The 27,927-nt window shown below is 38.7% G+C and overlaps 2 protein-coding genes across 8 annotated transcripts in view; both read right to left on the reverse strand.

Moving 5' to 3' along the window:
• Nucleotides 1-205: 205 nt before the first annotated feature.
• On the reverse strand, nt 206-8,117 carry LOC131579709 (baculoviral IAP repeat-containing protein 5.1-like). 2 transcript variants are annotated; one of them, XM_058840062.1, is made up of 4 exons: nt 7,945-8,117; nt 7,198-7,307; nt 6,771-6,885; nt 206-533 (listed from the first exon to the last, which is right to left on the reverse strand). In XM_058840062.1, exons 1-4 carry the CDS (start codon nt 8,080-8,082, stop codon nt 327-329), a joined length of 570 nt encoding a protein of 189 aa, XP_058696045.1. In that variant the 5' UTR covers nt 8,083-8,117; the 3' UTR covers nt 206-326. The 2 variants fall into 2 exon arrangements, with proteins under 2 accessions (XP_058696045.1, XP_058696046.1); XM_058840063.1 differs by lacking the exon at nt 206-533 and adding an exon at nt 5,230-5,684.
• Nucleotides 8,118-13,882: 5,765 nt separating this feature from the next.
• The window catches only part of SLC39A10 (solute carrier family 39 member 10), a 50,887-nt gene continuing 36,842 nt past the window's right edge, over nt 13,883-27,927 (reverse strand). For all 6 annotated transcript variants that reach the window (XM_058839707.1, XM_058839711.1, XM_058839708.1 and 3 more), the window contains 8 exons: nt 26,866-27,035; nt 25,689-25,907; nt 24,230-24,350; nt 22,572-22,940; nt 20,658-20,738; nt 18,880-19,070; nt 16,938-17,106; nt 13,883-16,030 (listed from right to left, as the gene is read on the reverse strand). In XM_058839707.1, the coding sequence (XP_058695690.1) occupies nt 16,948-17,106; nt 18,880-19,070; nt 20,658-20,738; nt 22,572-22,940; nt 24,230-24,350; nt 25,689-25,907; nt 26,866-27,035 (1,310 nt within the window). In that variant the 3' untranslated portion in view covers nt 13,883-16,030; nt 16,938-16,947. The remainder of the gene's footprint in view (nt 16,031-16,937; nt 17,107-18,879; nt 19,071-20,657; nt 20,739-22,571; nt 22,941-24,229; nt 24,351-25,688; nt 25,908-26,865; nt 27,036-27,927) is intronic.

Raw genomic sequence — 27,927 nt, forward strand, 5'->3', positions numbered from 1 at the left:
CTGCTTTGGAGCTGGGAATGCAGGACATCAACTCGACTGGAATACACTCATTCCATCAGGCATTGCAGCTTACCTAGCAGCCTTTACATCCAGCTACAGGCAAGTGATATATACAGTGATTTTTGTCCCCCTGTGTTTTTAATAATCTAAATTTAATTAATTTCTCTAATGTAAATATTTTTTTAAATTACATTTTAGTAAAATAAATGGAATTGAAACTGTGTTGCTGTAGGCTTTTGAGTTTTGTTTATAAAAGTCCTGTGGAATATTCTTTATTTCCTCTACTGTAGGGTACTTTTTACTGTGTAAAACATGGAGTCCCTTGGTTAATTTTCTTCTCTAAAGGAACAGTAGATCCAGAACAGCAGATGCTCCATCACTGCAGATATTGTGTTATTGCTCCATCCCTGGAAGTGTCCAAGGTCAGGTTGGATGGGGCCCTGAGCAATCGGGGGCCCATGGCAAGAGCTTAGAACAGGGTGATCTTTAAGGTCCTTTCCAGTCCAGGCCATTCTTTTATTCTTGATTTGTACCTGTAACTTAGCAAAATAAACAGAAATTCAGAATACAGAAAAAGCTTGACATGGCAGATAATTTTTATCTATAAGAACCTTTGGCTGTCAAGATTAACCTAACTTTGAATGTTTTTGAACACCAAAACCTGCCACTGAATTCAGCTGAAGAATTTAAAATCTACTTATTTTGAAAATCATGTCCAGGTTAATGAAAATTACTAAAAATTAAGAAACGAGAAAATCAATGTCTGTCATTTGAAGATAGAATTTGCATATTATCCCTCTTTCCCCTTCTCCTTCAATGCACTTACATTGACACCAGAAATACTACAGATCCAGGGCATTGATTGTACTTCTGGAAGCAAAACTACTTGTTGAAATTAGAGGATGTAGGCTGGGATTCTGATTGTATATGTAATTTTCTTCAAGTAATTACTGTATTAATAATTCAATCACTCAGGCTAAACAGTCGACAAATGTTAATGAATTCAACACTTGTACAGTTCATCCTCCATTTCACTTTTTCACAGCTTTGATCAAAATTCTTTTTGAACTAATGGAAAGATGATTAGCATTTTAAAACTAAATAATGATAACTTTTAATTCTGAAATGTGAGATAGAATCTACCTCAAACTGATGGTACATATATTATGCCAGTAGTTATGAGTTTATGGCTGGATATTAGGACCACAGGAACCATATAAAATGCAACTCAAGCTTTTTGTAACAACAAATTTTTTTAAAAGTAGAATTTGCAAGCAATCCAAGGAGAATTTGCAAACATACACGGTACCTGCTTATGCATTCCCATCAATGAAGAAGGATTTTATAGATGATGAAAGCTCTGTGTGTTTGGCTAGTATTAGAGAACTATTCTTTAATTATTCAAATAGTCTGAAGTGGGATATACTGAAAATAATACGTGACTGACACTTCAAGGTAGGGAAAGATATAATGCAGTTTTTAGCTGAATTTTACCCAAATGCTAAATTCCTGTTTTAAAATAAGAACTAACAAAATTATTACGAACAAATTACATAAATATTTCTGCTTAACCAGACCCTGCTTAACGTGCAGGTTTCCTGTGTTCAGTTTACAGTCTGCAATTGCTGGAATCCTCTTATGTTGAAAAGGTAACCTGGCTCCATCTCCCTTGGGTCTCCCTTTGAGCTCTCAGATGTGACTGAGCCACGTAGAAATTAGGGAGCTTAGCAATTCTTCCAGTACATTTTTGACCCACTGCTGACCACTGCTATGTGCTGTGAGATTCTCTTTCTACCACTGCTGATGCTACTGCCTCATCTGACATATTCAGGTGGTACATTCCTCCAGCCAAACTTCCTCTCTTAAATTTGTGCTTTCTTCCACAATATCCATTTTCATTAGTGGAAAAATCCCTTGGTTTTCACTTGAAAAGGCTTATGCATGTAAATTTATTAAAGCTGTTCAAAATTTCAGAGAGATATTATTATTTTGAATTAAATATAAAACTGAATGTGATTAAATTTTCTAGTAAGTAAGAACTCTTATTCTAAATACATTCTTTCAAAGAGGAAAATTGGTTTTTGTAAACAAAGAACTTTAAGATTCATCTATCTCCTCTTAAATTCATCAAGGATTGTACTGAGTATGTGCCTGCTATGATTGCATGCAGATGTGTTTTTGCTGTAATGACAAAAGGGAATAACTTGCCTTAAGAAACACTTTGAGGTAAACATTTGAAGAGCTTATATTCCAGTTTTGAAAGTTTGTATTTTCCCCTTCAGTAATGCAAGAAGATGGCCTCTGATGATGGCTCCTTAGGGAGCTACCAAACAAACAAATGAATAAATAACACAGAAAAAGCCAATAATTTGTGTATAATCAAACTCACTGACCCTCAGTTTATTACAACACTGGAAAAGTGCATTCAGTTTGGCAATGCTGGAAGGTTGATTAATGAAAGTGTAAATTACAGAAGGACCTGGAGGGGGCACAATTAGCTAAAAAATAGAAGTACTGACTACTCAATGTTCTCATAGTTAAGGAAAATAGATTTGTTTTTCCCCCTTGCTTTGAATCAAATAAATACTATTGAAGCCCTCACTCCAAGTTATACTTAAAACCATAAGATATTTCTTATCACAATGTAATAATCAGTTTAATTTATATATTTGCTTCATGAATATTGCTATTTCTTTTTTTTTCCCTATTACAATAATGTTTCTATGCATTATCTTGCTGGAAAATCAATTAAGGTGAGCAGTTTGAAGATAAATGTGCAACTTCTTGGCTAAAACCTGGGAAGAATTCCTGACATTTGTTTATTCCTCCTCCCCTGCCAACTTTTTTTTACACTGCTGAGTGACTGGTATCACCTTATAAGTGTTGACATTTCTCACATCTAATACTTCACCTTGCAATACTGACATTCTTTCACCCAGTCAGGAATTTATTTAATTAATTACTTTCATCACCTTTTCCAGTCTGGATCTCCTGATGCTCACTGGTCACCTTTTTAATAAAAATATTTACAGGCCTCAATGCAATAGTCACCTCACATGTAGAAACCACATCAGGTTTTTCTGTCTGTAGGACAGGGAACAGTCTGGGCAGTCTAAGTTTAGCAGAGCTGTTAAAGATATTGCTAGTAATCATTTTAGTCGGAGCTTAATATTTTGAGATTGTATTTGAATTTACCTTTGAGGTAACCTTTACCACCAAGGCCGTCCCTGTTCTATAAATCCAGCCTCTTTGATTTTAAGTCTTATTATTTTACATCTCAAAACATCCCCTGTATCCCTGTGTGCCTAAATTAAAGTAAGCAATAAGTAAAATTACCTCACTTTGATTCCAAACCTTTCTGTCAGCAAAAATATGAAGATACGAAACCCAAATCCCAGCCTGCCAGCATGAAGTACAGCAATCATCCCCAGGAAATGTTTGGTGTAAGCCCCTTTTGATGATTTTACCCAGTGAAGGCAGAGGTAGGCAGCCCCACTGAAAATTCTGTGAATTAATAATTCACATAGCACTGTTTGGCTTGGGCTACCTGCATGAAGTTGTAGGTGAATACTAGGATGTATTCATCTGTTGTGAATACATCAAGTTGAGGACTTTAGTTATTTGGGAAATTGTCACCTGAAAAATGAACAGAGAAATGAGGACATTGGAAAAAGAGACTGAGGGAGGGGACTACTTCATTATGCATACTGGGATTAAAGCTTTTTTTAGTCTATAGCTAAAATAAGCACAAGGTGCTGACATTCAGCAGTAAAGATCCAAGAGGTGGGGGACAGCTGTGTGTGCATTCACACAGCCAAACAAGAGAAAGTCCTTCAGGTAAGCAGTGTTCAGTAAAATGAAATCTATAGAGTCTCTATCATCTGTTTACTTCTAAAGACTCTCAAACAGTAACACCAAAGCCGAGAGCATTACTGACCCCTGCCTGGCAGATCAAAAGGAATGGCAATATCTGCCACTGTCCTGATGCAGAGTTGCTGCACCTTTCACTTGTTGGGTGAAAGCATCTTTTATCACCCATGTATCTCTAATACTCACAAATAGTCTGTGGTCAGGCTAATACAAAGTTAACACCCCACACCAACTGCTGCAGTAGCAATGTAACAGCTGGATTGGGCACAGGCCCTTTACAAACCAAGCTCTCTGGCGCTTTGCTTGACGTTAATTTTCTCATTCTTGTTTTTCTGCCATCACTTTCTGCATTCAGCTGCTGCCTAACTCATAGTTACCTAGCAATACTGTAGTGTGATTGTCATTGATGACATGTTATCATTTTAACATTCAAGACTGGCATTAGAATAGAAAAAGGGAGCTAAAATGGATGCCCACTTTCCCCCACACATAATTTCTTCACTTTTGAGAGAAGAACTTGAACTTAAAAATTACTCTAAATCTAAGACAGTAATGCTGTGCTATACAAGAAGCTTCTTAGAGTAACATTTAAAGTTTTTTTTTAAAAAAAAGCTTTAAGTATGTCAATCTCATTTCTGTAACTTAATAAAAATTTCTTCATGGATTGATGTGTCAAGTTAGGGGATAACTTACTGTCAAGATAGGGAATTCATAAATGCTTCAAAGAATGTTGAAATACATGTTTCTGGAATCCCCAGCATGAGGATTTTCCTGCAGAGTGGAAAGACAAGTCAGGGGAAAAGCCTGCTATTCATTCACTGACTAAGACCTGACAAAGTATTGAGAAAGGTCTGTCTGCATGTTAAAAACCAAAAAATATCTGCAAGTATGCATTTTTATTCTACAACAGTCTTTCATAAAGGAAAATAGGAATTAATAACATTTTAAAAGAACTCCAGTGAGTTTGAAATATAATGAAAAACTTTTAAAAACAGAATAGTAGGGCTTTAGCTTTTGTTGTTTAGTTTTTGTTGTTTCAGTTGCACACCAAAAGCCCCAGAGCTCTTCCTGGTGGCTGTCTTACATACCTTGTGTCTACTCTTATTCAGTACACCTGCTATTTGTGCTGGATGTCATTATCTGTGTCAATCTTGACTGATCTAGAAAGACAACTTAGTGGCAAGCAGGAGTGTAGATAATGCAGGTGCTTAAAGCAATTGTTGCACAGGCCCGTTTTGTTTGCTGGAAAGTGTTTTGAAGCAGAGCTGTTCTGATTTGAGCCTGCCTAGGTGTAAGGTTTTAACAGAGATCACAGAAAGCACTCACAGTTGTGAATCTTTATTCCAAAAAAGAGCCAGCTTGCAAAAAATAGAATAAAAGTATATGCTTAAACGTTTTTCATACAGTGGCAGGATAGTGGGAGTACTCTTAGATGCCCACCCAGCCGTAGCAAAAAAGCACATCGTGAAAGTCAGGCCATACCTGTCTACTCCCTCCTCTGATGCAGGGAGGCTGAGAGCAATTCTCCACAAACACTCCCCTCACCCACCTCTTCAGCTTTAGATTTGCAAGCAGGCAAAGCGAGGAATGTTTGCACGAAATTAAGAGACTTTTAGAGTCAGACTTCACAGCCCACTCGTCCTGGGCTCTTTCGGGCCAGCAGCTGAGGCTCCCGGCTGCTGGGCTGCCGGCTCATCCCCGGGAGGCGGCGGTGCCGGGAGCTGGGGTTTGGAGCCAAAGTAATCCACGAGCCTCTGCCTCGTTGCCGCGACTTCTTCTTGAAAAGAGTTTATTGTGCACCTGCCAACTTTGCACTTGAATCAAAGCAAGAGATTGAGCCTTTCAGCTGAGCAGTTTAACTTTGTAGCTCAGCCAAATTCCAACCCCCCGCTCAGGCTGCGTTAGGGTATCAGTGCTCCAGGACAGCGACCGTACCCTGCTCAGCCTAGCTCACAGCCCTTCCAGCTATCGGTGACAGTATCCTTGGGGCTAAGTGTTCCCACATGAAGCTGCTGCTTCTGATTTTGTATATACTGTACTTAGAAATAAAGTCATATTATGGCCAAGACCCCTTTTGTACTGTGAAACATTGCTCTAAATCATTCACAGTTCAAGTTAGGTACCACCACCACCTCACTCTTAGTCCACCTTCTAAAATATCACTGTGCCACGTGATCCTATTTTTTCATACTTTAATCTGTTGCACAGTGATGCTTAAATGCTTATTCTTGACAGTCATCAGGTATATATTTGATACAGAACATTATTAGCAAGGCAAAGATCTTATTTGTGCAAACCCACCAATAAGTAATATGCAGAACCTTTTACTGGGCCTCATCAGAGAACTTAGTTCACTTGATTCTTACTATCCATAGGATTAGGGCTCATATCAGCTGATCTTGTTCAACAGAGCAGCTCAGTTGTGTGCTTTTTTACATGTCCACACTATGGCATGAAGTCCCAGAACTGGGGAGGAGTAAAATATTTGAAATGGCCTTTAAAGTTTAATTAGGCAGATTTATATGTAAAATCAGACATGTGAAGCAATGGCCTTGCCAAATTTTGTCTTTTCGTGTACATTGTTTCTGAGAATGATAGTGCTGCTCATGTTGAGTTTTCTGCACTGATTATTGCACCTTATATATATGTATATATATTTCAGCTGTAATGAGTGTTGGAAAAACACTTCTGAAGGAAACAGGTTCAAAAGCCAGCCAAACTACACTGAGAAGTGCTTAGGTGCAGATTTCTTAGCCAATAATATACATAAATCATTACTTCAGAATAAGTCATGTTCTAGCCTTAGACAATCATTCCTGGCTGATGCTTGGAAGTCTTAGCAAGAGAAGTTCTTACTTATATTCTAGTTTTTAATTTCAGATTACATGGTTAGCACTTACAATGAAGGTCCTCAGCCGAGTCATTTCCAGCATGTAATACTCCTCCATTGTCAGCTCATCAAAGTGCTTGGGAAGGGATAAAAAGTCACAGGTGTGACGTTTGGTGTGCTCCTCCCTGCAATATAAACCCAGAATAAGAACAGGTCTTAAAGCCATGGAAGTTTCATTTCAGAAGATGAAGAGAGCTGTACAGGCAGGTCTCTTCAGCACTTGTGCTGTCTATCAGCAGAAACAGTATCATACAGAAAAGATGAAATAGATTTTAGTGGATCTCAGATAAAACTAGTTGAACAATTTTATGACAAGTGGGCAAGATAGACTTCCAGTTTTGTGAACTGTTGTGGTAGAAAACAAAAGGGACTCACTGTAAAATTACTGAAGAAATTTGGAGAGGTACTTCAAGAGCACTGTTACCATCTGTGCTTACCATGGGTCGTCATTTGGTTCCCAGTCTGCCAGTTCTAACAAGCAAAAGAAACATTTTGCCACATCTGGTTCACTTTCACCCGGACAATGGATGAAGCCAGCCTTTGCCATCTGCAGGGGACAGTTTAGAAGTTTAGAGCCTTATCCCACACACTACTTGTGTTTCCTGCCACTTTATGATGTCTAGTCAGGACACCAAAGATTAACTTTGTTTCAGTAACCAAACACCTTCTCAGTTAATTCTTGCAGCATAACTCCTCTGAGATTCAGGCTGGCAGTATCATGTGTGGGCCAAGGTAGAAGTCAGGTGGATTTTTAATTTAAATAATTTCCATTTCTGGATTTGAAGTATTGATCTTTAGCCTACTAGTTTACCCACTACTTTATCCCTCCTGTTGGAGCTGTACTTATTTAATATAGGCTGCTTTGTCATGAATAGAAATTTGCAATTAGAAAGACTATGTAATACAATAAATTATTTTTTGAATGACAGGAATAACAACAAAAAAATGGAATAAGACCAGTAACTATTAAAATCTGTAGGCAGACTAGTGGACCAACACAGAATAACCAGTAAATCCCACTACAGGATTTCTGAGCAGGGAACAGAGGAAAGCTGAATATTTAGCTTTTCATCTTCAGGCTTAGTGGATTCCTCTTAAAGCTGAATATACTTAACAATGACTTCACATTCAGTCATAGTACATACAAATTAAGGCAGAGGCAAAACAACCATTTTCAGACTTACATTCTCTGGAGTGCACTTGCAGTTCTCCTGGAAGGGCCACTTGGTGAAGGTTTTTAAACGCCTCTCATATTCATACATCTCCTTAAAATCAGTTAAGAGCTTGGAAGCTGAGCTAAGCTCTTGCAGGAGGGTCTCCATCAGGGAAGCCTGCAGTCAGTGTAGGGCAGAGCCTCCCTCCTGTTCTCCCATTTAAGGCCTTTGCTAATTGGTGACACATTGCACCTGCAGAGCAGGGGAGGGCCTAAAGCAGCCTCAGTCCCTTCCTAACACAGCTGAGGCAATGGGCAGGACAACCAAGGGAAATAGCTACTGGAATCTCTTCCCCTTGTGTCCTAGGTCATATATTTTCTAACTTAAAGCACCTATAGTAATTGCAGATTTTACAATTGAAATGTCAGAAACTGCACGTTAAAAACTCTAGTTACAAATATGGAAACTTTGCATGTAAAGTTTTAAAAAATGCTGTCCCGAGTGCAACCAAAGGGGTTGAATTAACGTTGCTATTTGAATCCTTCAGTGTTTCCTGAATTTCATGTTCAGAGATTAATTCTTAGGATTGTCTTTGCAAATACTGTTGTGCTTCTTTAAAGAGGAGGTGGTTATTTTATAATATTATAATATTTCTATTCTATTTTAAAATACTATAGAGCATGGCCAGATGATGGATGATATTATTTTAAAGGTGTATATTTATAAGGGTTAACAGCATCAAAGAGTTAAGCTGTCATTTTATAATCTGTCTCTTATTTTGGTACAGAGTCCAGTTAAATTCAGTTGAAGTTTAAACATCAGTGTCGTCAAGACTGCTGCATGCAACAGCTTTCTAAGCCAAGATCTTAACACTTCTGAAAGATGTTGCATTGTGAGACTTGAAAATTTAAATTTTCTCTGAAATACAGATGGAGTAAGTGCAGAAAATAATCCAGTACATTATTCTGTCCAGATGTGGTGACAGAAATGAGATTAAAGAACATTTGTATAGGATTTCCAATGTCAGCTCTTAGAGAATTGTTTTTGCTTAGATTTACAAATGCTACATCACGGATTCCTCTGGGACTGTACTGGTGTCTATTTTTATGTGCAGGAATACTGCCCTTGAAATTTATATTCAGATATTTAGAGTAACAAGTATTACATGAAAATAGGACTCCTTAATTCCTTTATTTTTCTTTTCTTTTTCCAGATAATACCAAGGTGTAGGAAATTATCATTCATGTACTGGGCCCTCCAAGCACTGATATTTATAGTTTCTCCTGATGCTGACTCCATGGCAGCCCTTCTTAAGTTTGCTGAGGATCAGGTATTTTAATCTCTTTTTTACTGTAGTTGATGTTTGTGTGAGTATGTGTGTGCATGTGTGAGTGTATTTGTATGAAGCAAGGAAATTTGTAAATTTAAAAGTTGAAATGCCAAACTAAACCCAAAACCGGTTTTTGACTGCCCAAAAATGTGGTAAAATTGATCTCATGATTCTCTTTAATAGAAGGTACTAATTCATGCAAATGGATTGCTTTCAGGAATTAATTTGTCTGTTGTTTAAAAGAAATTGTAGGTTAAATGTTTTGACATATTTTATCATCTTGTGATGTCATGATCTATTGAATTAATGAGTTTGTGCCATTTCAAATGGAATGGAAAATGCAAAAATGGACAATGCAAAAATGGAACAATACCATAATAGTTTAAATGTTTCTTGTAAGCAGTCTTATTTGAAAATGGTATTTTTTTCAAACACGCATTATTGTGTAAGACATTATTTAATCAAAAACACCACAGTAATATGGGACCTTGGAGTCCTGGGTGACATTTATACATCAGAATTGAAATATGGATTTTTATTTGTTTTTTTCTTTGACTGTATTTATGGCACTTAAAGCAAACAAACAAAAAATTCCCAACAGCCCAAATCAGTTCTAATGTAGAAAAGTACGGCTAGAATATTGGAAAGTAAGATTATACATGTAATAGCACATGCTAAGCTGTATTTCCTGCATTTCCTGCCTGTAATTCTGTCAGAATTCTGTGCTGTAGAGAATGACAGGTACATTTCAAGTCTCCAGCCACCAAGCTGCAAATGTATCCTGCATTTTATAGTAGGTTGTCTACATCCTTCAAGAGAATACTGTTTGCAGAAGTGTTCTGAAACTGTCAGAATTTCATAGGTCCAGATAAAATGGATTGGTGGTTGGAGCTTTTCACTGGAAGATACATAAGAGGTGGCATGACGTGAAAGAAAACTGTATTTTAAACTATACAGTATATTAAATATCTGATATCCACTATCTGATCCTGAATTTTACAGTAAGTGCAGAAAACCTGTGAGTAATGCTGCAACTTTGTAAATCAGTTAAAGCAGACTCTGATGAATATGTATCTATGATCTGGGGGGAGAAAGCCTCAGAAATGAAATAGTTGTCTTCCACTGCAAGGAAAGTAGTTTCAGTTACTGCCAATAGTGGAGAAAATGGATTTTTTATTTTATTGCTTGTCTCATATTTCATCAATTGAAACTTGTTGCCATGGCATTAATAATACAGCTCTTTTTCAGGTGTTTTTTTCAAAAAAAAGGTAAGACTGAGAAAACTTATCCTGTTCTAATAATTTGATTTGTGTTTGCAATCACATTTTACATTATTTTGCATTATTTTTCTATAATTAATGTAGATTATCTAAATGAGTTTATATATTTAGCCAAAAGGTCTCAGTTAAAAACCAAATCCAACATTTCTACCTGATGTCTTTGTGTAAAGGCCAGAAATTGAACTTGGTAAGGATTGTATGAACAATATTTTATAATAAAGAGGTGTTAAATGTATATGTGCATGGTCTCATACATACAGTTGTATGTAATGTATGTTAGATGTACACAAATAACTTTAAAAATTAAAATTGCTTTGAAGTTTTAAGAGACTGTTTGGAGCTGATGCTCATGACCATTTAAAGACATCCTGCTGAAGGCCTTGGTTTGTCAAGAGAAGATTTCCCCTGACTCACAAAGCTAGCAGGTGGAAGCTGGGCTCTGAGAGGCTCAGCTCTGCTGAGCACAACAGGAGAAATGAGCTGTTCCTGCAGGGTGTAAAGCATCCTCCTGCCAGCCCTGAGGGCTGCCTGGGATTTGCTCAGTGCTAGGGACAAGGCCAGCCCCTGGGCTGCTGCAGGGTGGATCCAGCCGGGATCCAGCTGAGGAACTCGGGCAGAGGTGGCTGTTTCCCATAGAAGCCTCTCAGGAATTTGCCAGCACTACTGGCACTTTTTCATGTTCCAGCTTCCTAAGCAGCCCAGCAAGGCCAAAGTCTGTTCAAGTTATGGATGGGCAGGAACAGGGGTGTTACTATCACTGTCAGCCTGGAGTGATTTTGGTTATTAATGTGGTTAATGTGCAAATTTAAGCAACAACATGATTTATTAACAGGCAAGAGATTCAAGCAACTTTACAGAGGTGTTTCTTTCCTGACAGGGGCCTGTGAGGGGGATGTCCTCCTATTACATGTCTGAAGGTTCTGAACAAGTAACAAATACAGTTCCTGGCAGGGAGTGAACCTGGTTTTGTCCTAAAAGACAATGATTTGGATGTAGCAAACATTTCTTTGTACTCTTTTTGACTGTTTTGCTTCATTCCAGTTCTCAGTACATCACCCATTCTTGCCTTCCTGCAAATAATTTTCTGTTATCACTCATTTTTTTCTTCTTATGCACCTAAGAGGAGTCTAGCTTCTCCCAACCACAAGAATTTAAGCATGCTTTATTTTCTAAAAATATAAAGAAGAAAAAAAATGATGAGGACAGCCATGGCCTTGTGATAGCATACTTTTATTTTAGAAAGATGCCAAACAAGTAAGAGATAATTTGGGAAAAGTTTTCCCTAAACTTGTATCCAGGGAGTTTCAGCTGCAGTACTATGGAAATTTTTGGTGCTTTTTCTTCAAAAGCAGCAATGGCTGCCTGATTTGTGGGATGATTATTAAAAAGTATTTGAAGGGCTGGAGATGAAATGGTTCAAGCATGAATTAGGAGAAGTAATTAACAGCTTTTAAACTTTCCAGTGAGAATTCTGGCTGCCTTCCAAGTGAATTAGTGATACTGATAGGGCTGCCCAGGGAAGTGCTGGGCTGCTGCTCAGATCACTGTCCTGTTTTTCTGCAGGAACTGCCAGCTGATGCTCCTCACTGCCACTGGGGAATGCAGTTATGGTGCCAGAGGCACTGAGAACTGGGATTTGCTTTGTAAGTGTTCTGAAGATGTTATTTTCCTCAGAAATAGTTAAAATGTCAATTATATACTTGATCCAAGTGGTGTTTATTTTGTCTCTCCTCAGGGAGATGTAAGTATTTCAGAACAACAGAACTACCAAGAGCTATTTTTATTTTTTTTTTAATAGGTGTATCTTTACTGAAACTGATGTGTCTCAGTGTTTACTCAGTCACTGTTTGCTTTGGTGGCTTAATCTCACCTTCTATCAGGCCTTGTTTCAGTGACTTTTGAGAAAGGGACGTTTTATAAACACCACCCAATTACTGTCATTAAATTGACTGCTCTGTGTGAGTCAGCACTCGGGGAACAGTAAGTGAGAAACACAACCTAGTGAAGTTAAAGTCATTTTAAAATAGGCACACAAGAAATTATCCATTATATCTACTGGAGGCAGAAAGACCACAATAATCAGCTTAATTTATCACACAGGAGTTGTGTCAGTCGCAGCAAAACACCTTCAGGCACTTGGCAGGCAGTGGGCTTGGTCAGGGGCTGCAGCCCCTTGCACTTGGTATCTCATTTTAATGGAATTGTCAGCTCGCAGATTTTTTCAGAAATAGTATCTTTTATATCTTAGTTCACACACTTTATTCATCATTCTAGAAAAGCCTGTAGTGGTTTTGAAGTACAGCTTGTGGCCTCTTGTGAGCTGCTTGGCTGCTTCTGCATCTTCTTTTCAGTCTAGAGGTATTATTTTTCCCCCACCCTTTCTCCATACCAAAGCTGTACTGAATATACAAAGACACTTGCACAGAATCCTTTCCCAGAGGTCTTTGGTATGACTGAAAATGCTGATAGTACCAAGGATCAGTCAGGAACACAACTGCTATTTGACAGCATTCTTACACAAAGCCACACACCACCTTACCCTAACCTTCTACTGGATATCTATGTTTGTATGTTGACATTCCCTCACGAGTTTTTACTGTACTTCAATGTGTATCTCCACTCTGGTGAAATTACTTTTCCGCTTAAGAGTATTTCAAGGCTTTCTTTTGGGTTTGTATTTTTTCTGTCTTCTTGAAGGAAATGTTTTGTGCCTGTACAGTCAGTTTATGTATCTCCCACTTCCTCCAGCTTTTAACAATCTTCAACTCCTTGGCCAGTTTTAGTCCAGTTTGTAAGCCAGGTACAGTCTAGTGCTACCATGGTTCAGGAGAAAGAAAAAAAGACACAGCTGTAGGCAGCTGGATTTTGTTAGGTCTAAGCTAGTAACTTTTACTGCAGTAATAGAGGGAATTCTGCTGCTTTAGAGAAAGCACTTGCAGCAATGCCACAGAATGTGAAAAAAGAATAGTGAGGATGGTTTTACAGCTAGTAAAACTCAGAAGTGCTCTGGGCAGATCATGTTTCTGAAGCACGTGAGTGAGAATTTCCTAGGGTGGGCAGCTCTGCAGAAGAGGCTGTGAACCCTTTCCCTGAGCAGTCCAATGACTACAGGATCAGGCAGAAGATCACAGTAACTTTCTACAGAATTGCCCAATCCACTCTTGTCTCCAGTGTTGCTCCTACCTGACAACCTAGATGTTTCTAACATCTTCAGTTGGACAGAGCATTTATGTTGGTTTTTAATTGTTAAACAACCCTGTCAGAATTTCTTTTAAGAGCTTGATGTCTGCTGAACTGAAAGGAGTACTAAAACACAGAATTAATCAACCCTTAAAAAACTCAACAAAAATATCTGCTCCTTGAATAATTTTTTTTTTTATTTTCTGAAGGCTCCTTATGTATAAGGAACATACATAAAATGAACACAACACTGTTGACAATGAACAAAACAGCATTTGATAATTTCCAGCTTTATAAAATTTTTAAAAAATGATTTAGTTATAACAAAAAAAAAACAATAGCTCAGCAAGTTATCTTATTGGACCATTATCACATTTTAAACCATAGACTCAATTGTTAATGGGGAGAGGAAAGAAAAAAATAAAAAAAGAAAAAAATAATCACACTGCATCTAGCAACTACAACATTTTCTAAGCATAATCACAGCGGATTGAGTGCAATGTGATTTACATCAGAATTCACATGGGATGTCACACAGTGACAGCATTGTAATATACAAGTAACATTTACGCCCTCCAACGAATACAAGTTAAATGAGACTCTGGATTCAAGCAAAATGGAATGTTGAAGCCAAGTAGAAATGTAGTGGAATTCAGATTGTCTGTAACATGACTCAAAAGTGTACATTAGAATCATCTGGAATTCAATACTGGTGGAAACACAGAGAAGTCACAGCTGCTACACTGCTCTGTTACATTTGCAATAAATACTAGAAAATAAAAGTAAACAATCTATATTCCATGAAAAATATAGTACCTACCTTCAATGACCATGTTTTTCCCTTGTCTGAAGATGGTCTTGGAAGGAAGTTAACTATTTTCCTACAGAGGCAGTGTATTGTGCTATAACCACGTTCCAACTAATACAACAGTAAATATACTACTGGAAATACAGAAATCTTCATTTGAAGAGAATTAAGAGAAACCTTAAAAATTATTTGACAAAACATCAGTTCAGCTGCATAATGACCCCCTTATATTTCAGAATTAACAAAAAAGAAAAAACTTAAACTGACTGACTTAATATAAAAGAAACAGATTGTTTAAACTCAGATCCTCAGAAGGTATCCAGGAAGTTCTGTCTCATTGACCTAACATGGGTACTATGTAAAAACGTCACCCAGGAGTTTTACACTGCAGAAATTAAGCAATCTGAAGCTAACAACATTGTGTTTGCTAATTAGGGTTCTACAGCTAACATGTTTAAAGAGAAAAAAAGAAAAACTAAGTTCAGAACATTGAATGGCTGTGTGCCTGAACTCTGGGCTTTTGGCTTCTTCACTGAAGAAACTGCACCCTTCTTTGAAATGGACCCTTAATACTGTTTCAGGATACTGCATTAGGAAGAAATACTGGCAACCAACTGATACCTTTAAAATACATGAGCTGCTCTCAGTAAAAGCTAAACTGACCAATGAAGCTTCCGAAGTAAAGGGCCACAGGAAACACAGGAACTTGAAATGGAATGCAGATACCCACTGGCTCTCATTAAAGGCGTTAGGATTAGTGTTTTTAGCAGCTACACTGGCACCAAGCAGACCGGGACTTTAGAACTTACGGCACAATAGTCAAAGTACAGCTTTTACCTGGCATACACAGAAGAGAGACAAACTGGATGTTTTAAAAAAAGGCTACTACCATGCTTAGGACTGGTACTACAGAATCAACTTGCACTCCCCACAAACTCACAATTTATTTTTTTTTAAGGAGATGGGTACAAGAAGAACTAACTCATGTCTGGCAATAAATGCCTGTCAGCACAATCTGATTTAGGACAGCTGGTCCCAGCAAGTTAAGGCCCAAATTTTCAGTCTATTCTTCTAAATGACACATACCATGGTTCTACCACATCTGCTTTTTAATAATCTAATTTAAATACCAAAATTGTAAAAAAATATCATAGAAATGAACTCCTTTATACTGGAAGTAGAAATCTTCTTACATATTCTTTACTGCCAGAAACGGCTGGTGTCACAATGTCTGATATCAAGGCATTGTAGGAACAGATTTGATGCGCTGTTACAGTATCGTAAATACCCTACCAGTACAACATACACAGATCATAATTTAACCCTTGTGTCCAGCTTCAGGAACTAGCATCTTGCACCTTGGTTTAACATGAAGAGAAGAAAACAGTCCAAAATAATCATTTAAAAAAATGGAGAAATTCCCACATGGATTCTCTTGTTAAAAGTGTTTGCACAAATTCACAGCCACAATTCTTCAGTAGTTTATGCTGCAAGTGGCACACAATACATGTTTAGCGTCTGTAAGAAAGAACCAGAAACAGCTCAATAACTCCAAGGACAGGGACTTCCCCAAGCTAACACTAATTCTACTGCATTTGGCATTTTCCTACTAATATCAAGGAACAAACATCAAATAAATCTCAGCTGGGGAAAAACATCATCAAACTGACCCTCGACAGAAGTTACACTTTGCAGAGTACATGGCAACAGCCTGCCTTCTTACACAGGAGCTTGGCAATGATGGAGTGCAGCTTAACACAGCTTGGAAGAATTTAAACAGTGTTTAGGCTTGGGGTTTCTTTTTAAAAATTTAAGCCAGCACAGTGGTTTCCAGTCATGTCCTGCTGTAAGATTGAATACTTCAAGTCACCACTATGCAGAAAAATCAGCACAGGATAAATATATATATATATACAGAGGGGCACACACACATGTATATGTGTGCACCTCTGCCTATATCTATATAGATCTATATATAATATATATGCATATACATAAGAGACAGCTATGCGCTACTCAAGACTCATGTGGCACTAGAAGTTTCCCTGGGTTCCTTGCACAGGTATGAGTTTCAGCTGTAACATCTTCTGGGTTCTGTCCAAGTGCACTAATGGAATGGTATTTTCCCAAATGAAAAGGTATTTCCCCGTATTTTTTCTTCCTTAAGCAATCAGTGCTCTCTATACAGCACCTTGGCCCTTATTTCTCAGATTTAGGGTTACCTAAACGTCGCTTACTCGAGTTTAGCAGTTGTGTTGGGTCATCTGATGGGATTATAGAAAAGCAGAAGCTACTCTAGGCAGAAAGGAATCTCCTGTCCTTGTGTAAGCAGTGCAAGCACCACGTGTCCTCTGAGCAGTGTGCACACAGCCACACAGTGCAGACTCAAAGCCAGACAGCAACAGATTGGAACCACAGTGATTACCAGCATCAGGTCAAAATTGGATGTCTAGCACAATTTTGTCTTCATAGAGGGCAATCACCAGCATGATGGCAAATCCAAGAAGCAGGCCTAGGTTCTGAAGAATAAACTGCCCCACAGGACAATAACCATGCTCTTCATTATCTCCATCTCCATGAAGCATTTCTGGAAGCTAAAAGATACAAAACAATTAAGGAAGTTATTTCACATCTACTCCATTTATACATGGACAAGTTTACAACATGGTATTGTCAACGATAAACACACCAGGGTTCAGATATAAAACCAATACACTAAGAGACAGCTTAAACTCTACGGAACAACTACATTCAATAAAAACATGATCACATGATGTATTTACAAAACAAACTAAAAATGCCTTTCCTTGAACTTTCACCCAATCATCCATGTAATTGAGCATTAAGTTCCTCAAGACAGGGCGCAGCCCAATATTCTTCGAGTTCTGTTAATTTTAAAAGAATTCAAGTCATGCTCAAATAAACATATGACTTTGATTAACTTAGGCATTCATTTATCATGTGAGAAGCTAACACATATTCACATACACATCCCTTTAGAATATGGGAATGATAGCTACAAACAATTCAAGAGAAATTTTATATGCAGATGTAAGAACTTATGAAAGTTCTGGACATTACTGATATTGCTCACCTATGAGGAAGAGTCAGAGTACTGTCAAAATCAACTAATTGTAGTGTTCTTGGAAATGTAAAAGTAAGTTCTGTGTTTTACAAAGCCATCCACATAGAACAGAAGTAAAATATTTACAAGGAAATTAATTCAAGCAAGCAGGAGGTAAATGTTAAGATCTGGTTACTGAGAGATGCTTCTGCCTGAATTAAGGTGTGAGACCATATGCTAAAGTCAAGAGTCAGGATTTTATTTAACAGCAAACATGAGGCAGAGAAAGAAAGAAAAAGGAAAGAGAGAGGAGGGAGAGGAGAAAGAAGGAGTGTGATACAAAGATGAAGCAGAAGATAGTCACCACCCGCGGATCCAGCTGCATCCCCCTGGTCCTCTTCACCCTGGCTTCCCCAGGGTGGGTGTCCTGAGGTCACTCCAAAGTTCTCACCATTTACACATTTCAGCAGACAAAGGCTCGATGCTCACTGGCTATGCAGTTCTCTTACTCTGCTGGTTAAATGACTCCCTCACTTCCAATGCTAATTAGTCCCAACCCAGTCTCTCTCTTCCTTTGAGTCTGCCTGGTGCTCTGGTCTGGAGGCTGGCCCCTGCTGGGCCCAGCCAGAGCTCATTCTCAGCAGAGCTGCAGAGCTCCCTTCTCTCCAGCTTTGTTTACTTCTCCTTAGGCCTGAGATAATCAGACAATAGTCTCACCTGAACCTTATCTTAAGTCAGACACTCTATTTAACAATTCAGCAGGCCCTGAAAAGGACTTATTCACCTATTAATAGATTAGAGTAACCTTATAACAACAGTGTATTTACAAATTAAAGTCTCTGTAATGAAGCGGAGAGAATTACAAAGAACCCCAAAAGTGAAAAATGATCTCATCACCTTTGGGCCGGGAAAGACAAGAAGTGAAAAAATGGCCTTATTTAAATGAAGCTCTGAAGAAGCTTAAAGGAGAGAAATAAGGACTGAATATGGGTTGGGAACGTGCACAGCAGTACTGCTGCCTGAAGGGTCTGATCTATAGAGTACACACACTAAGGATAACGCACCTGTGTGCTCTTGAAGCAGCAGCATTTTTACAGCAGGTACTTTTTTCAAAAGCTACTCACCACAACAACTCTGGATTACCAGCTGCTCATAGTAAAAGTTTAGACTAAACTTTCCAGAACTGAATATATGACGATGAAATCTCAGTGAAGAATAAACCTGAACGCCAGACTGAAGTGCAGCACCCAGAGAAGTGCCAGGTTTCCCTCCCAGCAGGCCCCAAAGCCCCAGCCAGCCGTACCATGTCGACCAGGGCCACGTAGAGGAACATGCCGGCGGTGACGGCGAAGATCCAGAGGGTGATGTTGTTGGTGTACTGCCCCACGGCCGTGCCGATGAGCATGCCGATGTAGGCCATCATGGCTGACAGCAGGTTGTACACGATGGCCTGCTTCACCGTCATCCCTGCCTTCAGCAGCACCGCAAAGTCACCTGTGGGGGACAACAGGGCTCGGCATCAGCGCTGCTCCAGCAACCAGAGAAACCCACCTCGCCAGAGAGTGCTGCTGCAGGGGCCCGGAGGCAGAGCCAGCCACAGCGAGCCACAGCAAGAACTGAACTTATGCACAGCTATCCCTTGATTAAAATATGATTTAAAGGCGCCTGTTCACCATGCTGACTGTCAGAAAGGTACCAGTGATTAACTGTGAAGGGTAAATGGAGGAGTCCAGGGCTGCTCTTCCCACAGAGAATACGCCTGTGTGGCACACACACCTTTATTTCAGAGGCTCTTCATGGCACATAAAACCAGAGGCTTAGCTTGGATCAATACCTGTGAAAATTCCTCTTAGCTATACACATCTCATTATGCAAATCCAGGAGGAGGATAATGAGGCATTTGTCCCCACAGAAGGTGACAATGAATTTGAATTTGAGCACTAGGAACTAGAGGTACATTCACAAAGAACTCCCATCCACGCTGAATCAGTTTTCTGGTTGAAGACGTGTCAGGTTAATATGTTCTATTCTGAGTTCAGGACAGCTCTGCTAAATTAGGTGCTAAAACTAGATATTCTATAAAAGTCTAGACTTCAGTCTTGTAATCAGCTCTAACAGTGTTACTCCATTGAAACTGAATTCTTGTGATCATGAGAAGTGTAAGATGGTGTACAGACATAAGGGCAATTAATGTAATATTCTGATGTAATACATATTTGAAATTATTTGCCTAATCTAGAATCAAAAATTACAATCAAAACATGAAAATTTAAAAAAAAAAATAGGTATAAACTACTCACCCCTTATACATGGTTAATTTCATCATGCTATGCTGTCAAGTTCTAAGCCCTGTATACATTGCAATCCTTTATGTACTGCAGCAGCTTCACCTCACTAATGACTGCAGAGCACACGTGTCAAACCACAAACATCTGCTCTATTATTTGCCACCTGTGCCCACGATTTACCTATAAGCTCAGGAGCTGCCTATATAAAATGCTTTCCCTCAACAGAAGATTCCTCCTCTCTCTGTTCTTTTTAAACTCTCAGGGTGCAGTAAATTTTCATGCAATATGGAAACAGGTTCCATCATGGTTAGCTACCTCCAGAAGAAATGCTTCAATTAGGGGGAAGAATCGATGGCACTGGCAACAGTACCTGCAACCTTTACCCTAAATGGCTACACCTGCTGAACTTGGCCACAATTGGAACAAAGCCTCTTCTGAAGATCCCCACATGGAATTTTACTCATGTAAACCTGTGTTTACTTATGTGACTTAAGTCTGTGTACAACAATGCCACACAGAGTAGTGTGAAACTCTCTAAAATGCAGAGCTGTGTAAAATGTATGCTCCTAAGAACATTTTTAAAACATGCTCAAAAAGCTTCACAGAAGTGCTGTAACAAGACACTGCCAATATAATCCTGTAGCAGTACCTACTCTGAAGCAGTATTTCTCCCTCACTCTCTGAAGTTCTGGTCACCTCTGCAGCTTCTGCACTGCATTGTGCTTATCACAGGATCACAACAGCTTTTAGATAAGTATTTTGCACAGATGGAGCACAGAGTTTCTACACTTACCTAATTCATGGGGAAGCTCGTGACAAAATACTGCTATAGATGTACTAATTCCCCCTGTCAGTCCAGCACTAAAAGCTGCTCCTAGAAAAAAAAAAAAAAAAGAAAAAAAATTAAAATGTTATTTCACTATTTTCAGGTCAGAAAATCAATTGACTTTGCAGAGCTGACACCATTCTGTTAGAATGCACACTGATTTTTTTCAGTATGTCTGTGTCCTGTCTGCACTTAAATGGGAAATACTGGAAGCACCCTGGATGTGCATTACCACTGCAGGCTTTATTACTCATTTACCTGAAAGACAAACCCTGGAGAGGACAACACAGCTGGGCCAAAAATGAGACACAAAGGCAACCAGCTAATAAATAGCACCACTTTTACACTTTTAGGAACTTTCAATTACATGAGGGCAGCTAGGAATGCACATGATTAGGAGTCTGGCTCTCTCCTTTCCAACTCAGAAATCCAAACTAATATTTAACCCATAACCTCTCTAACTCCTTTCTACTTATTTTTAGAGTACATATCAGCAATATCAGTAAGCCAGACCTGGAAAATAATAAGGATAAAAACATTGCCATAAATATATTTCAGTACTTTTGCATAAGCTAATGGAATTCAATCAACTTTAAGTTCATACCTTAAATAATTCTGAGATGAGAAAACTGGTATTAAATTTCTGTACTGTAGCAGAGAAAAGCACAAAAAAAGCCTGCAGTGAGCAGTCAAAACAGGCAGCATAAAGCAGAAAGAGAAGACATAATCTGAAGACAGAGGGGAAATTTAATTTTCCTCTGGATTCCTCATAGCTTGATATATTAAAAAGATGAGCATGCTTTTCTAAAATCTACATTTTACCACAAATTCAGCTGTTTGGGCTTGACCCAGGAATATTTAGAAATGGAGTTTCAATACTGTGAAGTTCTCAACAGAAGGTGTGGCAATTGTTTTTGGCCTTAGAAGCCATTGTCTAAATGTCTTACCTGTTTAATGTGAAAATGAAGCAACAAGTTAATTTTTAAAGAGTTTGGGTTTCTTTAGAAGTTGTCATAAGAAATTGGAGAAACTGCAGCAGATTGCACTGTTAATTAGTGACCCCAGCAAATGCTTATCCCCCATCCTTCAAAATGGGTGTGTCCCTCCTGCCATTAGTTCAGAACCCTGCGTGCTCTTACTCTTAAGCAGCTACCTTAGCAAAAAATCAAAAACATACACTTCAGTCCTCTCACCATCACACTGATTTGTATATCCAAATTAATACACTTTACAATTCAAATCACATTTAGAGCATTGTGTGACTCCACGTTGATTTAATAAATTGAATAAAATCTGTTTGGTGCTTCAGTTTCTTCTGTACTTAGTAGAAATAAATCTATACTGACCATGAGCCAAAATAATACTTTGCTTAAACAAAAATTACATTATCCTATGTAATACTTTTAAAATATTATTTTTGTAACCTGACTCACAGTGTATTTTAATTTGCAAGTACTGTGTAATTCTATGTATTATTAACAATAATAAAAATAGTATTACTATTATTGTTAGTAAATATCATTCTAAATAAGACTGAAAGGCATTTATTTATAATTCTAAGGCAACTGAGACCCAAACAAGAAACGTAGGTTACTGTGCTCCATAAATCCCAAGGTTTGTCTGCACCAATCTCTCCTTGGCAGAGATTGTCACTGTCACTGCTACTGATACAATAATTTTAGTGGAAATAGCACAAATATTAACAAAAGGGAAACATACAATTGGCAGCCTTTTAATTTCTGCTCTGCAGGAGACTGAACAGTGGCAGTAACCACAGGTGCTAACTGGAAGCCTTACCTGTGATCACTGATAAGTCAAATACTAGCAGAGTTACTAAAGGTAAGGAGAAACTGTTGAGAAATACTCAGTGCTTTTGCTTACCGATTGCTAAGCCATCACTAAAGTTGTGAATGCCATCTCCCATAATTACCATCCAAGCAATATTAGCTATCCCAGTATCTTTCAGGTCTTTTCCAGAATGACAGTGGCCATGGGAATGATGGGAATGTTTGTGATGCCAGTGGTGACTGTGTTTTCTAGCTATCATTTTATCTTCGCCATGGCTGTCATACTCGGAATCGTGCAGCTCGTGCTCTTGGGCGGCGTGGGAGACGTCGTTGTGAGAGTGGTGCAGGTTGTTCTCCTCTTCTACAGACAGGTAGTTTTTGGCAGGGGGCTCCAGCTGCCCATCCAAGTCAGTGAGTTCAGTTTCATTCAGTCGATCTTCAGACAAAACCGAGTCATCTGCTCCTGCATTGAACCAGTTGGCAGACACTGAGTAAATTCCTGTTTAACAGCAACCACTGCACCCCTGAACTAAAGGTTAACTGCTCTGGGAAAGCAAAACAAGTATTGTAACATATCCCAGTCTAGTAACACTCTTGTCAGCATTCAATCCAAAAACTAAGTCTGTCACTGAGACATTTTGTCACAAATTTGCATGTACAACATATAAAAATCTCCACCACAAGGCAGCAGCACTGCACCCATAGCACTCAAAGCCAGTTTTAACCCAGCCTACGCTCGAGCCTGTAATTTTGCTACTGACAAAGTCTATGGTTCAAGACTGGCAAAGAAGAGCTGCCAGAATGATGATAATGTCTTAGAGCTCTAGATGGGATCTGAATGGCTCAGGAACCCTATCTGGCTCTGCCTGCACATGCCCACACAGGTCACAGCTCAGCCTCCACTGTCATGTGGACACTTCAAATGTTCCAACGCCTGCACTGCTGAAAGACTTGCCACGATCTATGCCAGTGCCCCAAATCCCATCTGAGACTGTTTGAGTGGAGAAGGCTGCAGCCCTAACACTCCCTTCTACAAATCAAATGAAATAAACCTAATTTGCACAAATACAAATTTGTATAGGTTTTTCATCAACAAATTAATTCTGCAGCCACACAGGCAGCAGAACTGGAAGGTTATGAAGTGAAGCCCTTGCCCTTCTCTCCCCCTGTGAGAAGGGGGATAGAGCATTTCTTCTGGGTACACACAGCATGAGGATTCACGGGCTGTCATGACAGAACAGTGTGCAAAAGTTATTTTGGATACTTGAGGATTATTCAGGATACTTGGTTGTATTTATGGAAAGAAACAGATTTTGTTTATATGTAACTGGTCAGATGCTGGAATCTTCAAAGTGGAACAGATATCCCCATTCATTGTGTGGGTGTTCATTTTTCATCTAATTTTTGCCAGGGCTGAGCTAGTCAGGCACAGCTTAACCAAAACACACCCTGAAAACAAACAAACAAACAAACAAACTCCTGAAGACCCACAGCCACCCAAAACACAACTGCTTCAGAAGTCTGAGAACCATCTCTATGGCATATTAGGAAATGTTCAGAGAGCCCTCAGGTCTAAGGAAAACAAAATAAAAGTAAGATTTAATAGGGAAAAGCCTATTAAGTTTTATTAACAATGATTTGCATAATAGCAGCAAACCTGTACAAGAGGTTACATGCTACACACCATGCCCCAGTAAAGTGCTCCTACTCTGGATCTCCCAATCAGAGAGAATTCTGACAGCAACTGCCTACCTGCAAGGGGTTTCAGCTGAAGCCAGTCAGCATCTGGTCTGTTATTTAATTTGTGATCAGAAAGTTTCCTTCCAATTGGTGATTCTTCAGTCTGGTTTTTTTTGCACCATTTCTGCTTACTCTGCAACAGAAAAGAGGTAACTTCTGGTTTATAAAAGGACACTGATGGAAATAACAGGAACTGAAATGCTGTCCAAAAATCTCTTCTAAATCTCTTCTCTCTTAACATGTATGACAGAGATATGTTACTTCAGAATATTGATCTTTATAAGGCTCAGCAACAATCCCTATCCCAGCGGGACACTTAGCTACTTACCATGGAATCTCACTCCCAAACACACACACAGAAATATATTTCACTTTAGAGTAAGAGGGGATATTCTGACAAGGATTGCTCTCACAGCCCAGGAATACTTCTGTGCAGCTATTAAATTTGTTCAAGAAAGCAAGCATGCAGCAAGAACAGCTCCTCTAATTTGTTCAACTTTGTTTTTTTGTTTTCATTCCTGTAACTTCCTTGTATTTCCCTTTAAGAAAGCAGCAAGCTTTTCTATAGCTCATACAGCAGACACCAAGGATTTGCAAAAGCAGCCTAGGAGATTTAATTATTTAATTAATCTCAAAGAAGACATGCCCCATGTAACAGTTTTTGTCCTTTTATGAGAAGATCTGAGAAATGTCTCCTCCAATACAGAAAATCTTTTGCTGCCTGCATGTCCAGCTCAGACAGCAAGTCTAACATGAAAACAGAGAAGCTGAAAAGCTTTCACAGTCATTTTGGAAGAAGCAAGTTGGAGTTTTACCAAAATAATTTTCTCCTCGAAGTTGAATAACAAAGGCAAAGGCTAAAACTGAATTTCCATGCACACTCACACTCCCCAGGGTATCTGCTCTCCTTTTATACCCCTATCATAAATACAGAATGCCCCAACACTAAAAATCCAGTAATTTTTTGAGAAACAAGTTAAAATTTGACTGGCAACTTACATAAAGCAGGTTGTCTGAAAATTTTAACATTTTTCTGCTGTGGAAAACCTGGATACTTCTGTTACACTGGCATTGTTAGGTAAAAGCATACTGCTAAATTTCTTGTCAACTGTCTGACAGTTGCTGGGTCTACGACCAGACCTTTCCTATATATTACAATGCTTTCTCCTGCTTTTGAAAAAAAAAGCCAGGGAGGTTTAGAAGAAGAGCTGCAAACTCTTTTACTTAGATCTGCCTCCAAATGTAGCAGCCAGAAAGCTGCAGCTTCCTCCCTCAGATTCCTACACCGTTTTCCCCAAGTTACCTTGTTGAGAAAAGCAACTTCTTTAGGAAATGTATCCCTCACATATCATCAGACAGAATACAGAGCAGCAGCAGCAGCACTTCTTCACGGAGTAAACACAATTCCTCAGCACTCACAAAACAGCTTTAGGTAACATATTTTTAAACAGCAAACCATTTCAATACCTACCTTTTGTTTATTGTAATGTTTGTACATTCTTATACAATGCTCAATGATGAAGAGAACATAAATGCCTCCAAGTGCCAAGAGCCCTTTGAGCACGGGATCGTTTTCCTCCAGAAAGCCCTCAGTGTGCGCCGCGTGCGCGTGGCCGTGCCGGTGGGAGCGCCTGTGCTCGTGCACGTGGCCTTGGCCATGGTGGTGGCTGTGGTTGTGGCCTCCGTGGGACTGGCAGGAGAGACAACAGTGACACCACTGGGGCAACCAGGACACTGAAATGGCACTGGGCCAGAAAAAATAACATGAACCCCCACCGTTTCTTGGTTTTTCTTCACACTAACATATTTTACCACATAAGTTTTTCAATAGACTATTCATTACCCTAATCAGTAAAAAAATTTCCTCTGTGAATTTTTTTTTTGAGGGGGTAGATAATGTAGCTTCAGCTTTTCTCTCACGATGCTGAAGATGAGACTAACACTCAGAAATGTCACATGGAATTACCATTCTTACCCTCTCATGAGCAACCAAGCCTTATGACCTTTTTAACTATCACAGTCAATTACAGCCTAAATTCTGATCTGAAATATGAACTTAAAAAAAAACCCCTAAAACCATGACCAAAAATGTGTATTAGAATTACACATTTACACAAAGAACATGTAAATATTCGTCTTTGTGCTAAACAACTGAGGCAACAAACATTTAGAAAACATTTCCCCTTTTAAGAATTACAGTACACCATCATGAATTAAAAGCTGCTTACCTTCCCTGGGCAATTGCTTGATTCAGTACATTAGAGGTTAATTTCAAATCTAGTAACCAGGCAGGTTAATCCCCAGGAAATACTTTTAGGTGGTACTGATACACAACTATCAGTAAACAAGAGACAGCAATACTGCTAATTTTAAAATACTCCTGTTGTTGGGCTCATGAGTATTTTACAATAGTGTGACATCAGTTCAACAATGAATACACAACTACTTTTCCCCTCCTTTTTTTTTTAGAAAAACACATTTCCTTCCTTTCTGTCAGCAGAAAGTCTCCAACACTGCTGGTGTCCCTCACAATCAAGTCAATCTAAAGGTGCGTCAGAACATTTCTTTATCGACACTATCAAACAATTCCTTGAAAATTCTGGACTTATTTACAATTAAGAATAAAAAGGTAAGGAAATCATACTTACATGTGGCAAGAGATGGAGCAGTGCATCTCCACTCATTGTTCCTACAGCCAGAGCTACCAAGAAAGTTAGAAGAAATTTGAAGCACCATTGGTTAATGATGGGAACCAAGATCACACCTAGCAAGGAAAGCAGGCTAATGACGGTGATAGAGATGATACCACAAAACCAGGCTGTGGGAAGAAATGAACACAGAAAGGTTATCAGAACAACACCTGGAAAACTTTTTAAGGCTGATTAATGACTTTCAACTATCTCTTAAGAAGGTGACTTTTGTTTAACCTAAGATGTGTGATTGTTCACTCAAAAGCTGTTGAAAAATATAAAGGCAGTACTGAAGTCCACAGCAAAACCAAAAATACACAGGTTTATTCACAGCACAGTATAATATATTGAGATATCAGAAGACAATTAGCTAAAAAGAGCCCAGCAATTCTTCCTGATTGTTAGCTCCAGGCTTAGCTTTGTAGCCCTTCATGAAACAAAGAGCAAAAGGTTCCATACTGGAACAAAACCACCTCTGCTACTTAACTTACTAGGGCTCTACAAACGCTATTGTGTATGTAACAGTTGCTTTTAATACGGTTCTCATGCAAAATTTTTCTGGATTCTGTATTTCTCCCCATTTGGAGTCACATGTTTAGTTTGGCACTATTTATTTCACCTTGTGCTTCGAAACATACACTTCTTCACGAGAAGACTCAACCTTTGGCAGAGGAACTCTAAAATCAAATGCTACAATAAGAGCTTGAAAAGCTGAAAGCAACTTGCTACCACCAAATAGCAACATTTATTTTTTCTGAGAATCTCTACTGTTACCATTAGAAGAGATAATGGGATGTGGTACACCCAACATATTCCTATTAATAAGGGAAGATGTGAAAATTTCTACATGACATTGGAAAGAAAGAATTACAGAAGAAACAGATCCTATAAACAAAGAGACAGAGCTCTTTCAGTCAGCATCTCACTGTAATAAAATATTTTCTTTAAGTTTTAGCACAAAGGCTTTGATTTTCTTCCACAGGGTTTTTCCTAGCTCAACTTTTAATCAAAAATGTCTAC

Source organism: Poecile atricapillus, chromosome 5 (assembly GCF_030490865.1).
Source record: "Poecile atricapillus isolate bPoeAtr1 chromosome 5, bPoeAtr1.hap1, whole genome shotgun sequence".
Taxonomy (NCBI): domain Eukaryota; kingdom Metazoa; phylum Chordata; class Aves; order Passeriformes; family Paridae; genus Poecile; species Poecile atricapillus.

Excerpts from the sequence above, each read along its gene's own strand:
- LOC131579709 (XM_058840062.1), bottom strand. The coding sequence starts at position 8,082 with ATGGAGACCCTCCTGCAAGAGCTTAGCTCAGCTTCCAAGCTCTTAACT. Across the intron at positions 6,886-7,197 it reads GAACCAAATGACGACCCATG|GGAGGAGCACACCAAACGTC; the intron begins GTAAGCACAGAT and ends TTTATATTGCAG. Across the intron at positions 534-6,770 it reads CTCGGCTGAGGACCTTCATT|GTACAAATCAAGAATAAAAG; the intron begins GTAAGTGCTAAC and ends GCTAAGTTACAG.